At 43.3% G+C, this 14,902-nt stretch overlaps 3 protein-coding genes across 3 annotated transcripts in view; 2 read left to right on the plus strand and 1 right to left on the minus strand.

Moving 5' to 3' along the window:
• The window catches only part of LOC137491165 (uncharacterized), a 514,718-nt gene that overhangs the window by 460,176 nt on the left and 39,640 nt on the right, over positions 1-14,902 (plus strand). The gene's annotated exons all lie outside the window — the stretch shown is intronic.
• Positions 1-14,902, minus strand: part of LOC141381647 (uncharacterized) — a 751,802-nt gene that overhangs the window by 126,995 nt on the left and 609,905 nt on the right. The window lies entirely within an intron of this gene.
• LOC137491454 (NACHT, LRR and PYD domains-containing protein 3) overlaps positions 1-14,902 on the plus strand; it is a 29,559-nt gene that overhangs the window by 7,385 nt on the left and 7,272 nt on the right. The window contains 5 exon segments of the mRNA XM_088650202.1: positions 7,306-7,410; positions 7,917-8,001; positions 8,418-8,613; positions 8,703-10,479; positions 12,681-12,854. Of these exon segments, the coding sequence (XP_088506328.1) occupies positions 7,306-7,410; positions 7,917-8,001; positions 8,418-8,613; positions 8,703-10,479; positions 12,681-12,854 (2,337 nt within the window).

Here is a 14,902-nt window from a genome sequence, read left to right on the forward strand (position 1 = left end):
GCTAGATCAGTGCCTTGCCACAATTGTGTCTCTGAGCTCTTCAGGCAGTTCCTTTGACCTCATAATTCTCATTGACTCTGAGATGCATTGTGAGTTGTAAGCGGTTATATGGGTGTGTGACTTTAATCAAGTCCAATCAGTGTAATCAAACACAGCTGGACTCAACTGAAGGTGAAGAACCATCTCAAGGATGATCAGAAGACATGGACAGCACCAGAGTTCACAGCAAAGGCTCTGAACCATGTGATATTTCAGCTTTTCTTTATTAATAAATCTGCAAAAACGTCTACAGTTCAATGTTGTTCTGTCAGTATGGGCTGCTGTGTGGACATTGAGGAAACAATGAACTTAAATGATTTTAACAAATGGCTGCAATATAACAAAGAGTGGGTCTAAATACTCTCCGTACGCACTGTAAGTCTAATCTGTCTAACAGACCTGGGGCCTGTTTCAGAAAGGAGGTTCAAACAACTCGGAGTTTAAACTTGAACTCTGAGTTGATTTACAGAGAGATTAAAAACTCAGACTTTTCGGTTTCAGAATAGCAGATCTGAGTTAGGTCAATCAACTTTGAGTAGACTAACTCAGAGTTAAGCGCGCACACCGTGACTATAAAAAGGCATTATCAATGGAGCGCAGATATTACGAGTGACCTTGGCAACATCTTAAAAAAAGAGATCACCATTTCTCTCTCCAGCTGAACTTGATGTGATCATGCAAAGTTATAGCAAATATGAGCGTATATATTTAAAAAGAAGCCATCAGTGAAACAGACAGTTAGTGTGAGAAAGCAGCTGCAAGTTATGCATAATTTTTAATTTAAAGTAGGCTATTTAAATATTTAAGTATAATAAACTTTTATACACGTTTATCAGTTTTAATAGATTTAACAGTGCACTTGTGTGTCTGCCTTTTTTGTCACGGGTAGAAGAAGGAGTGAACTCAAGTGCAGAACACAAAGTGTTTATTAAGGAGAAGGTCTTTGCAAAGGAACAAAAAAAAAACAATTGGGTGAGTGCCGTGGAAAACAGTCCAGAAACAACGGGAGACTCGTTCACTGGCAGCCCTGGACACAAATATGGGGTGAGTAACAGACCATTATACACACACACCAACGACAACAGGCTGACAAACATGAAGGGAAATGACGTGCTATAAATAGGAACAAAGAAATGAGAAACAGGTGGAGCGAATCACTCCGATGACCTGTGAATACTCGAAAAGCAGGTGACTGAAGGTAATCTGTAACATAGAACTGGAGAGAGTGAGAACACAAGGTACGGTGACAGTACCCTCTCCCTCAAGAACGCCCCCTGGCGTTCCCTGAAGACTCACCATGGGTCTGATGAAACTGATAAATGAGAGAGCGGTCCATAATGTCCCGAGCTGGGATCCAACACCTCTCCTCCGGGCCATACTCCTTCCAGTCTACCAGATATTGATACCCTCTGTCCCTCCTCCTCACGTCCAGCAGCCGGCGCACTGTGTACGTAAGTGCACCCTCAACTAGTCTGGGAGGTGGAGGAGCAGAGGTTAAAGGCTGTAGGGGGGAGCAAAAAACGGGTTTAATTATAGACACATGGAAAACCGGGTGAATGTTTTTAAACTAAGGGCTTAATTTGAGTCGAACTGACACTGGGCTGAGGACCTTGACGATGGTGAAAGGTCCAATGGATTTAGGTCCCAATTTACGTGAGGGAAGTCTGAGAGGAATATTCTTAAAGGACAACCAGACTTTCTGACCACACACGTAAAGAGGGGGTACGGAACGGTGGCGATCCGCAGATGCCTTGTTTCTGTCGCCAGTCCGGATAAGGGCTTTCCTGACAAGCCTCCATGTTTGGAGACATCTCTGAATGAATGCCTGGGCAGAGGGAACAATGGCATCTGGTTTTTGAGAAGGGAATAGAGGGGGTTGGTAGCCTAAGCAGCACTGGAAGAGAGACAAACCTGTAGACGAGACCGGGAGGGAGTTATGCGCATATTCGACCATGGTTAATCTGGAAGACCAAGACGACGGTTCCTCGGACGCAACACAACGCAGGACCCTCTCCAGTTCCTGATTAGCTCGCTCGGCCTGGCCCTTAGTCTGTGGGTGGTACCCTGAAGAAAGGCTAGCAGTCGCCCCCAGCTGTCGGCAGAATTCTGCCCAAAATTTTGACACAAATTGGGGACCTCTGTCTGAAACCACGTCAACCGGGAGGGCCATGAATATGGAAGACGTGGTCCAAGACAATGGCTGCTGTCTCCCTCGCTGAAGGTAATTTGGGGAGGGGTATAAAGTGTGCCGCCTTCGAGAATCTGTCCACCACAGTGAGGACTACTGAGTTGCCACTGGATGGGGGTAACCCAGTGACAAAGTCCATCGCTATGTGTGACCAGGGTCGCGAAGGGACGGGCAGTGGCCGGAGAAGCCCTGCTGGGGGTCGATTCGAGCCTTTAGCTACTGCACAGAACGGACAAGCCAATACAAACCGACGAGTGTCCCGCGCCATCGATGGCCACCAGAACCGTTGCTTAATTAACCCCGTGGTGGGATCTGCTCCTGGGTGGCAGGTTAGCTTCGACGAGTGACCCCACTGTAAAACCTTGCTCCGGACGACTCAGGCACGTATAGCAGATTGCTGGGACATTTGGTGGGCGTGGCGATCGTACGAAGAGCCTTACGGACCACAGACTCTACCCCCCAAGTTACCCCTGCAACCACACGTTCAGGTGGCAGGACAGCAACTGGAAGGGTGGGTCTGGCCTCGCCCTCACATAGACGTGATAGGGCGTCGGCTTTTCCATTCTTAGACCCCGGGCGATAAGAAATATGAAAATCAAACCGGCCAAAGAATAGTGCCCAACGAGCCTGACGAGAATTGAGACGTTTGGCTGATCTAATGTATTCTAGATTTTTATGGTCGGTCCAGACCACAAAAGGAACCCCCGATCCTTCTAGCCAGTGACGCCACTCACCCAATGCCAACCTGACAGCCAGTAACTCCCTGTTTCCGATGTCGTAATTTCGTTCCGAAGGTGTTAATCGATGGGAAAAGAAAGCGCAGGGGTGTATTCTGCCGTCCCACGACGACCGTTGGGATAAAATAGCTCCCACACCTACTTCTGACGCATCTACCTCCACCACAAACTGACGAGACGGGTCTGGATTACTTAAAATAGGCGCAGAAATGAAACGTCTCTTTAATTCAGAAAAGGCTGTCTGATCCTAGGGTGACCACTCAAATCGCTTGTGAATGGAGGTAAGATTAGTCAGAGGTAGAGCAACCTGACTAAAATTGCGAATGAACCGCCTGTAAAAATTGGCAAACCCCAGAAATCGCTGGACCGCCTTGCGACTGTCTGGGGTGGGCCAATCCGCAACTGCTTTCACTTTGGAAGGATCCATTCGCACTCCCTCGGGGGACAAAACAAACCCCAGGAACGAAACCGACTGTGTATGCAAGTCACACTTCTCCACCTTGGCGAAGAGACGATTCTCCAGCAGCCGCTGAAGCACCCGCCTGAAGTGCTGGACATGTTCCCGTTCATTCTGGGAAAAAATCAGAATATCATCAAGGTAAGCGAACGCAAAACGATTTACCATGTCCCTGAGCATGTCATTGACGAGTGCTTGGAAAACCGCCGGTGAATTGGAGAGCCCAAAGGGCATAACGAGATATTCAAAATGACCAGTAGGGGTGTTAAAGGCGGTCTTCCATTCGTCCCCCTGCCTAATCCGAACTAGGTGGTAGGCATTGCGGAGGTCTAATTTTGTGAAGATGGTTGCTCCCTGCAGGAGTTCGAAGGCCGATGACATCAGTGGCAAAGGATAACAATTCTTTACAGTGATGTCATTCAGCCCCCGATAATCTATGCAGGGACGCAAGGGACCATCCTTCTTCTCCACAAAAAAAAAAAACCCCGCCCCAGCTGGAGAGGAAGAAGGACGTATAATACCTGCTGCTAGAGAATCATGGATGTACTTCTCCATGGCCTCCCTCCCAGGTTTAGACAGAGAGTATAAACGCCCCCTAGGTGGAGAAGTGCCAGGTAACAGATCAATAGCACAGTCGTACGGGAGGTGCAGAGGGAGAGATGAAGCCCGGGACTTACTGAACACAGCTGTCAGATCATGGTAAATGACAGGTACGCCAGTTAGGTTCACTTCCTCCTGCAACATAGAAAGAAAAGAAAGGGGAGAACAAGCAGAGCCAAGACAATGAGACAAACAATAGGAACTCCAAGAGGATACGGAGCTAAGAGTCCAATCAATCTGTGGATTGTGCTTAACTAGCCATGTGTGACCCAAAACAAGGGGAGCAGTGGGAGAGTGAATGAGGAGAAACTGTAACTGCTTCACGTGATTGCCTGAAAGTGTAAGAGTGAGAGGAATGGTGCAGTGGGTGATATCAGCCAGGTGAGAGCCACAAAGTGTTTTGGCTGAAATGGGGTTATCCAGGACGATCATAGAAACACCCAGCCGCTTGGATAAGTCTAAGTCCATAAAGTACCCTTCAGCTCCTGAATCGATTAAAGCAGACACCTGTTTAATGGAACCCTTAACATTTATCCAGGCTTGGAGAGACGCCCGGCCCCCAGACAGTGCACGTAAATTCGTGGCGCTCACCGTCAAACTGCCTTTAGCTGGCTTACGCTGCTCACTGATAGGGCAAGAGGCCACCTGATGCCCCGCCTCCCCGCAGTAGAGGCAGAGACGGTTGAAAATGCGTAAGCGACGCTTCGTCGCCGACAAGCGGGCTCTTCCGATCTGCATCGGCTCCTCCTCCGAGAACCCCGACTGCTGTGGCATGACCACATCAAGCAACACGTGTTCCTGGGAGAAAACTCTTCGACTCCGCCTCTGCGATGATGCGCTCTGAGAGTGATTCGGTTGTCGACCCGGATGGCGAGATCAACGAGTCCGTCGAGAGTGGATGGCAGCTCGAGCGAGAAGATCTAGTCCTTGATATACTCTGCCAGGCTGTGAAGAAAGTGGTCCCAATGGGCTTTGGCATTCCAACCGCTGCTCGCTGCCAGGGTACGGAACACGATGGAGTAATCCGCCACCGAATACTCCACTTGTTGAAGCGCCGTTAGTGCCCTCGCCGCTTCTGTCTGCAGCGGGGAGCGGTCGAATACCTTCTTCAGTTCTTCAGAGAAGGCCTTGAAGGAATTACAGCATGCATCTTTGTTGTCCCACATAGCCGTTCGCCATTCTCTGGCCCGGCCGATCAGGAGAGTTATCGTGAAAGCCACCTTGGAAGTCTCTGTGGGAAAACAAGATGGCTGGAGCGAGAATGTGAGGGAGCACTGGGAAAGAAACAATCGAAAGGAATCGGGCTCACCAGAGTAAGCGGCGGGTGGATTAAGCCGGGGTTCAGCCTGTCGTGGAGTAGTTGTCCTCTCTTCCGGCGTGGGGTTCGCCGGGGGATCCGGGAAAGCTGCTGGAGGGTTCGGGAGAGCGAGGTGTAGCTGATCGAGGCGCCCGGCGAGCGCGACTAGCTGTTGGGACACCTCCGCAAAAGCTTGGTGGGAGGCAGCGATTTCCTCTTGTTGTCGACCCAGTAATGCGCCCTGTTGGGCGAGCGCTCGGCGAATGTCGACATCCTCTGCTGAGTCCATGCTTTGGTCAGTCTGTTCCTGTCACGGGTAGAAGAAGGAGTGAACTCAAGTGCAGAACACAAAGTGTTTATTAAGGAGAGATTCTTTGCAAAGGAACAAAAAAAAAACCCAATCGGGTGAGTGCCGGGGGAGTGACGTGGAAAACAGTCTAGAAACAACGGGAGACTCCTTCACTGGCAGCCCTGGACACAAATATGGGGTGAGTAACAGACCGTTATACACACAAACCAACAACAACAGACTGGCAAACATGAAGGGAAATGACGTGCTATAAATAGGAACAAAGGGATGAGAAACAGGTGGAGCGAATCACTCTGATGACCTGTGAATACTTGAAAAGCAGGTGACTGAAGGTAATCTGTAACACAGAACTGGAGAGAGTGAGAACACAAGGTACGGTGACACTTTTTATTGATCAAGTGGTAGAGGTTGATATAACATTGAGAAGGTAAGCAGTGCTAAAAATACTTTTTAGAAAGAATAATAATCCAATTAATACATGTCAAAGGTTAAGCTAATTATTTATCAAAAAAGGACAAGCCATTCTCATACGTGACTTTATTCTGTGTGTGACAAAAATGTAGGCAATAGCTATGTTTACATCAAAATATATAACATAAATTTGTGCAAAACTGGAATAACGCCTAAAAGATGTGAATAAAGCAGCGTTTTCATCCAACAAGTCAAAGAGAACAAAATCGTCACTTCCTGATTAACTTGCGCCCAATATCAACAGTAAAACAGAATTTACTGTGGTAGAAGAAGCTGGGGCAATTATTTTTTATTTAATAAATGTACTTGCGCCTCAGAAGAAAATGCTGACACACAATGAATACGTGGGGGCGTTTGAAGCCATGAGACGCGGAGATCTTGACACACTCCAGATGCTCGGAGGTAATTAATAATATACACTAATACTGAAACAGTTAAGGCATTTTAGAATGACTAAATTAACATTTAAGATGTGTTACAGTGTGCTCAGCCTGCTGGTTTGCCCATTCACACACATTTTCATCATCATCTCTAACAAACCTTTTTTTAATGCACATACTGTAATTTTTTAAGTGTTTCCTTCATAGTTCATGCGCATCTTTTCTGATCAAATAAAAGTTTAATCTACTCAGTTATGCACATGTTTTATTATGCGTTTTTTTTTTTTCAAAAGTTATGTGAATCACAACGTTTCCATCAATCGTTTTTATGCACTTCTTCAAAATGAACTCTAAAATAGGTGTGTGGAGATGTAAGGCTAAGGCGAGAAATACCGCTTCGTCTTTAAAAAAGGGGAGGAGACCGACAGAAACTCTGAGTTTAGAGAATAAAACCTGCTCTGGACCAGGTTAGATTCACAGAGTAAGTTACCACGGTAACTGACTCTGAGTTAAAGTTACCTCTCTTTCAGAAACAGGCTTGACTTACCCTGCTTTGTCGAGTTTAACAAACCTGCCATTTTGAAACAGAAAACCCAGAGTTTCTCTTATTTCAGGGTTAAAATATTCTGAGTTTTCACTTAACCTCCTTTCTGAAACAGGCCCCTGATCAGCCTGACCTTGAGCTAAGAGTTACTTTGTGTTAGTTTGGTGTCATGTGAAATGTTTTTTTTCCCAGTGATTTTCTCTTCTGTCAGTCTTAATACACATTTAAAGGAGAGTGAAGTTTCTCCTGCAGTTTATTCCTCTGGTGTGTTTGTGTCTTCAGTGTGAGATCAGGATCACGTGTGTCCAGCTTTGTATCTCTCAAGAGTGACCGGTCAATGGGTAAACCACCAAACCTCAGAGAGAAAACACCATCATTTGCCCAAAGGTATATAGTGTTTTACATTATTGATCACACGTGGATTGTTTCAGGCATATTATTGTGAACCAACAATCCAGTAAAGAGAGTCATTCCTGAATGAATCAGTTGCGTGAATAAATCAAATGACTCAATGACTTTGGTGATTCATTTACAGACACCTAGTGACAGATTTAGTTTCTTATTCAGTGTCAGTATTAAAAAAAATAGATTGTTAATGTCATCTTTTACTCACTGTCATGCCTTTTCAAATATTATTTCTATGATTTGTGTAAAATAAAACTTGTTTTGAAGATGTTTAAAACTCAACTATTTTGTATATATATATATAAATATAGGTAAGCATTGGAAAAAATTTAATACATGACACAGCAGGGGACCAATCCATCCACAGTCTCGACTGTCTTTTTATTATGAGCGGCATACAGAGCATTTATTATTTTTAGTGTTTCCTAGATATAGCTGTATCTGTTTGCCTCTAAATGTATTATTACAGTAGTTTTATCTGTTAACAGTGTTGAATGTGAGTTACCAGCTTCAGGAGATGAGACTCACTGTGGACACAAGAGTTTTACAGACAATCTCCAGAGGATCTTCCAGGTAGGAAAAACTCATTTTGATTAATATTTAAATTGTAAATATAACACACAAAATCGTCATTGAAAAAGATCACTGATGCTTCTGCAATACATTTCATTTGTAACTGTTATTTTTAATGTAATTAAAGATTTCAAGAATTAAAAAGTATTGGTGAAGTGAGGAATAATTGCAGTTCATCAAATTATTTGAGTATAGTTCACACCTATGATGCACATAGAGTCGCCGTTACACATTTAATGTGTATTATTTTCTAATAATTCAACAGACCAGAGTCGATTATTCTGCAGTTTTTAATAGATGTTTAAACAATGATAGCCAGACTCAATGTTTTTTTTTCTTTATTGAGTAGTTTGTGGAAGTACAACTGTATGTTAATGAATGTTTTATTTAAATATTGATCTTTTCTTCAATCATAGAATCTTGAGAGCAAAATCATCAGATTTCTGAAGAATGAACTGGAAAACTTTAAGAAAATCTTACAAGACAAAAACAGACAAGAGTTTGTAAAGGAGTTTAATGAGAACAGTTGCAGAATCACAGAAGCAGCTCTTGATCTCACACTCTTCTTCCTGAGAGAGATGAAGCAATATCAAGCTGCTGATACTCTCCAGGGTAAGAGACTCATGGCTATCTGTCAGACTGACATATGAATCTGGAAAAGTCAAAACTAAATCTCTCTGTTTCTTTGCTCCTGTGTTTAGACGAACTGTTCTTCATTAATCAGCTTAAATATAGCCTGAAGAAGAAATATCAAAGTGTGTTTGAAGGAATTGCTCAGCAAGGAGACTCCACACTTCTGAATAACATCTACACAGATCTCTATATCACTCAGGGTGCGAGTGAACAGGTCAACACTGAACATGAGATCAGACAGATTGAAGCTGCTTCCAGACGTCATCAGTCACTAGAGAAACAGGTTGAATGCAAACATTTGTTTGAAGCACCTGAACAAGATGAGCAGATCAGAACTGTCCTGACAAAAGGAGTTGCTGGCATCGGGAAATCAGTCTCTGTGCAAAAGTTTGTTCTAGATTGGGCTGAAGGAAAAGAAAATCAAGACATCAGCTTCATATTTCCTCTTCCATTCAGAGAGATGAACTTAAAGGAGAAAGAAAGACAAAGTTTAAAAGACCTCATAACTCAGTTTTTCCCAGAGACTAAAGGACTGAACCTTACAAGAAGCACACGATTCAAAGTCCTGTTCATCCTTGATGGATTGGATGAATGTCGTCTTCCTCTGAGCTTTGCTGGTAATGAGATGTGTCGTGATGTATCTTCAGCAGTCTCTCTGGATGTTCTCCTGACGAACCTCATCAAGGGAAATCTGCTTCCTTCTGCTCTCATCTGGATCACCAGCAGACCAGCAGCTGCCAGTAAGATTCCTGCTGACTGTATCGACCGGCTGACAGAGATACGAGGATTCAATGATGCCCAAAAGGAGGAGTACTTCAGAAAGAGACTCACAGACCAGAATCAGGCCAGAGAAATCATTGATCACATTAAACAGTCAAAGAGTCTCTTTATTATGTGCCACATCCCAGTCTTCTGCTGGATCTCAGCCACTGTTCTCCAGAACATACTGAAACTGAAACACAGGGCTCATGCTGAAACACTGCAGGAATCTCCCAAGACTCTGACACAGATGTACACACACTTTTTCCACTTTCAGATCCAGCAGAGCAGAAGAAAGTATGATGGAGAAAACACAGCAGATGTCTCCTGGGATCCAAAGCTCATCCTTTCACTGGGGAAACTGGCCTTCCAGCAGCTGGAAAGAAACAATGTGATCTTCTATGAGAGCGATCTGAAAGACTGTGGCATTGACGTCGATAAGGCATCGGTGTACTCAGGCATGTGTACCCAGATCTTGAAGAAGGAGACGGGAATCATTCTAGGTACCTTGTACTGCTTTCTTCACTTGAGCATTCAGGAGTTCATTGCAGCCCTTTATCAACATCTCATTCTAGACAGCGACAAGAAGCATAGATTGTTTTTACAGACAAGCAAAAATAAAGGCATGACTGATTTCCTAAAGGCTGCAGTGGACAAGGCTCTGGAAAGTAAGAATGGACATCTGGACCTTTACCTTCGCTTCCTTCTCGGTCTGTCACTCCAGTCCAATAGACAACTCTTACGAGGCCTGTTGACACAGCACGATGACAGAGACCAGAGCAAAGAGGAAATAATTGCCTACATCAAGCAGAAACTTGAAGGGAATCTGTCTCCAGAGAGATCCATCAATCTGTTCTATTGTCTGAATGAACTGAACGACCAAACTCTGCTGAAAGAGATTCAGTCTCACCTCAGTAGAGGAAGTCTGTCATCTGCTTACCTTTCACCTGCCCAGTGGTCTGCTCTGGTCTTTGTGTTGTTGACCTCAGAGGAGGAGCTGGAGGAGTTTGAGCTTCAGAAATTCCAGAGATCAGACGAGTGTCTCATTAGACTATCAGCAGTCATCAAAACCTCAAAAAGAGCTCTGTAAGTCAAAGTGCTTCTTTCTTTCATCTATAGGAGTCCATCTATTAGCCCAATGAGGAAACTAAAAGCATGGTTGAAAAATAAATGCATGTAAGCTTTTTCTAGTGCTTCTGAAAAGCATTTAATTTATTAGAATTTATTTAAATTAGTTTTTTAGCTCTGAATTTATTCTGCCTCCAATTTTAAGTGATCCTAAAATTTAGCCTGTATTTCTAATTGTAAGAACGGATCACATTCATCATTTATAACTTAATTTCTGAGTTCTGAGTTTAAGAGTTCTGATCTATATCTGTTCCAATACTCTTCAGTTAAACAAGTTGATCCAAGTTGACTTAGCCACTTCTAGACAACTTGCCAATTTCAGTGATTAGATGATTAAAGATCTCCATGCTGTCGAGTCAAAATGGCTCTGTACAGTCCAATGTGTCTCTAGAATCAAAAGTCTAACCATGTCACATCATAAAAGTAGCGCAGACTCCACTTAATCTACTGGATATAAATGATTTTAGCAGGTCGCACACCAGAAGTGCCGCTCGGCGTCGCGCAGCGTCATGCATTTTTAAAATTCTAAACATAGGTTTCTATCAGGGTTCACACCGGCGCCGCAAGTCGGCGGCTTTCGGCAGCGCCCAGCCACGACTCAGGACGCAGTTCATATTTCAGCCGCACCACAGAGCGCCATCGGATTAGTTTCATGTTAAATATTATTGGAATGTGCGCGTCTGGTGTGTAATACTTTATACTGGCATGTGCGCGCCATGTCGCGCGATTCTGGTGTGCGACCTGCTTTAGGTCACTTTCACACTAGCACTTTTGGTCTGCACCTGGGTTTGTTTGACGTCACAGTACAGTACATTTAGCTAGTGTGAACATGTTTTCTGAACTCTGATGCGCACCCATGAACCGTACCCAAGTCTGCCTGAAAGAGGGGGTCTAAGGTACGGTTCATGCGAATTCTGGTACGGATCCACCAACTGTACAACAAACTATCGTTCTCATAACGTTCCTTCTTGTATGTGTGTGTGTGTATATGTGTGTGTGTTTCGTATCTTGGTGACAAGTGTGACTGAAACAGGGCAAACACAGTGATACACAGTGATGTTTGCTTGTCTCCTCCAAAAACAGCTCCCGCAGACACTGTGTGATGTTCTGAATGTTTATAATATGTTTGTGGCAGATAGACGCGAGTCGCTTACTAAATATATACAAAACAAAACGACTCAGTAAAAGCAGACAAAAACAAATAAACAAAACAGCAGCTTGATAACGCAATTGTACCTGGTTCAGAAGGAAAAAAGACAGCGTGAACACAAACCAACCGAGGAGGTGGCAAGGGGGGACAATCGAACTTGGGTACGGTCCAGGCAATTGAACAAAGTGTGAAAGCACCCTTAATGGAGAGTAAATGTTTAGGAGAACTATCTCATAAGAAATAGCCAGTAAATTACATTGTCTATTAACGAAAATTGCACTAAAGTCAGCTATAAAATGAAACAGCACCCAAAAGTTCTTTCTGGTGAGAGTTGAATGATCACACTGATGTTTTTATTTTTCATTCTGAAATGATTGAGTCTGCTCTGATTGGTCAATGTATTGGTTAATGTATTGTGCTGTGATCTGTCAATCGGCTTCACGTCACCAGGAAAAGTGTCACGGCTCTACAAGCACGCACTTTTGCGCTGTGTAAATCCTATCAGTCAGAGTAGCTGTTAGCCGTATCAGTGTGAGCCTGAATCAGACAGAAAATGACACAGAGGACCCAGCTGAAGCTCACGCCTGCTCTCTAAAATATCATCTGACAAGTGTCTTTCACATATATTCAGAATAAGCATGTGTGAGTCATATGAAACATTCTCATATCTTTTGCAGTGTTGACTGGGCGGGTTTTATTAGCTTTTGGGCTGGAATCAGTCAGCTCTATCTGGCAACTCTGATCTTTTGTGAGTTTGTTATCTAAAATGAAGAGTGAATTAAAAAAAATTCTGTCTTGTGTGTTAGGAGTTTAATGTAGAGTTGTGCTATTGGAACATCTGAGGGAAGCCATTTAATTGTGTTTTATAGACATTAAAACTATTAAATGCTAAAATCAGCAGATGTACTCACTAATTAGTGAAGTTAAACCAGTCATCACAGTCAGATGTGCTTCAGACTATTAAACACACCAGATCTACACATACATATTGTGTTTGTCCTCTACACAGGCTACAGGGCTGTAATCTCACTGTTCGGTCCTGTGAGAGTTTGTCTTCAGCTCTACAATCCTCAAACTGTGTCCTGGGAGAGCTGGACCTGAGTAACAATGACCTGCAGGATTCAGGAGTGAAGCTTCTCTCTGATGGACTGAAAGCTGTGAACTGTAAACTGGAGACACTGAGGTAAATGATTCTCCACTCTACAATAACTACAGTCAGACAGTTTCATATTAGAGCTCTTCATGCTTGGACATGTTAACCCTGGGTGACACTAAACCAAGATAACAGGAATTATGGTTTATCAGTAATTATGTTTCACACTGCTCACACTATACCTGTAGTTAACCCTCAGGGGTCTGAGGTGATTTTGGGACCCCTGAGATGTTTTGACATGCCCTGACATCTGTGCTTATTTCAGCTACTTATTACACAGAACTGGCCAACATGTGTTTTATTTGTGTTTAGCACAAACTGAGCTACAATAATATGTGAGAAATATTGATGTACATGCTCGTGTTTTGTAGAAAATAAATATTATGTGTGGTTAGTAGGTTTTAGAGGAAAAAAAATAGCTGAAATAAGATCCATAAAACACAATGAATGTGCCTGAACAAGACTTTAGAGTAAGCAAACTTGTAGACTAGAATATTTACTGCACAATTATATGAAATTATTCTGTTCTCTCATTCAGAGAAAACATTACAATGATCTACATTTTGTTAAGTTTGTTTTGGGTGATCTCAGCTGTATGTGTGAGTGACAATGCTCATGAATAATTCACACCTGAGAGACAACAGACACTCCCCCACTCACCCATCAAGGGCAGTGTACAGCAATGTCCATCTGCAGAAGCTAGCCCAAACTAAGGCCCCGTTTACACTAGTGCATTTTAGTTTGAAAACGCATAAGTTTTGCTACGGTTATGCCATCCGTTCACACTACGCCGGAGTTCTCGAGCGCCGAAAACGGAGCGTTTCGAAAATGCTGGAGAGGCCGTTTTCATTCCGAAACGCTGCTGCTCCGTCTCAGTGTGGATGATGGAAAACGGAGACATCTGAAAACGGAGGCGGGGCTGCCGACATTCGCCTCTCTGATTGGGGCTTTTCCTCAATATTAAGTAGCCTACAAACAGCTCAGTCCCGCATCTTCTCTGTGTAAGTTCAGACTTCGCAAGTTTGATCAAGGCTGCAGTCTCTTCTTCTCAGTTTGATATGGAAAACAGACTATACCGAGGACATGGGTAAATCTTCAAAGGGAACAGTGTACTTTATAACTTCATTCACATCACCCTGGCTACCTTGTTTCACTTTCTCAACAATAAAATGTAAACATGATTTAAGGAACTGCCTATTTTCATTTTAATATTAACAACTAAACAGACAGCAGAAATGTTGAGGCGTCGTGCTGCATTTATGAGCGTCATCTTCACTGTGTGAATATTTATAACAAAACGGAGCCAATAACAACTGCCTCCTTTCAATTTCAGTGAAAATACGAAACATCCCCTCTCTTTTGCTGAATATCAGTTTTAATAATCGATAATAGCCATTATAAAAGTATATCATACAATAAGTTTATACATTATAGGAAATAAAGGCATGCGATCAGTCAATATACAGAATGTACGTGCACATTATTCATTAACTTATCTTTCCGCTCAGCCAAAACACGTTACCTGAGAACAAGTAATAGATTCCAATGACCAAAGTCAGGAAATATGTCGTTAGATAAAGACAACAAGATGAATGAAATATCACGTTTAATAAATATAGTGAGATTAGATCCAGCGGAAGATGCTTGATGAGCAGTCCGACAAGCAGAGCTCTCATTTGGGTAGATGGGCTGCAGCGCTTGCCAAAGAGTGTGTGTGTGGTCACGTGATGTGCGTTTTCAGCGTTTTGGTGTGGACAGAGAGCTGTTCAGAAACGCTGGGTAAAACGCGAGTGTGGACGCGGATCATTTTCATTCTAAAACGCCGTTTTAAAACTAAAACGCACTAGTGTAAACGGGGCCTAAATGCTTGTTGTATTACTGCTGTGTGACCATGTAAACACTCTGGGTGAACAATATACAGTGCTCAGCATATATAAGTACACCCCTCACTAATCTCTCTTTTACATTCATAGTTTAATAGGAAGCTCTACAGTATTATATTTGTGCATATACAATAGGTTAGCCAAATCTGGAGCTCATCTAACCAAATAACTCATGATAACGGTCCAAAATCTAGT

Source organism: Danio rerio, chromosome 4 (assembly GCF_052040795.2).
Source record: "Danio rerio strain M-AB ecotype USA chromosome 4, GRCz13ab, whole genome shotgun sequence".
Taxonomy (NCBI): Eukaryota; Metazoa; Chordata; class Actinopteri; order Cypriniformes; family Danionidae; genus Danio; species Danio rerio.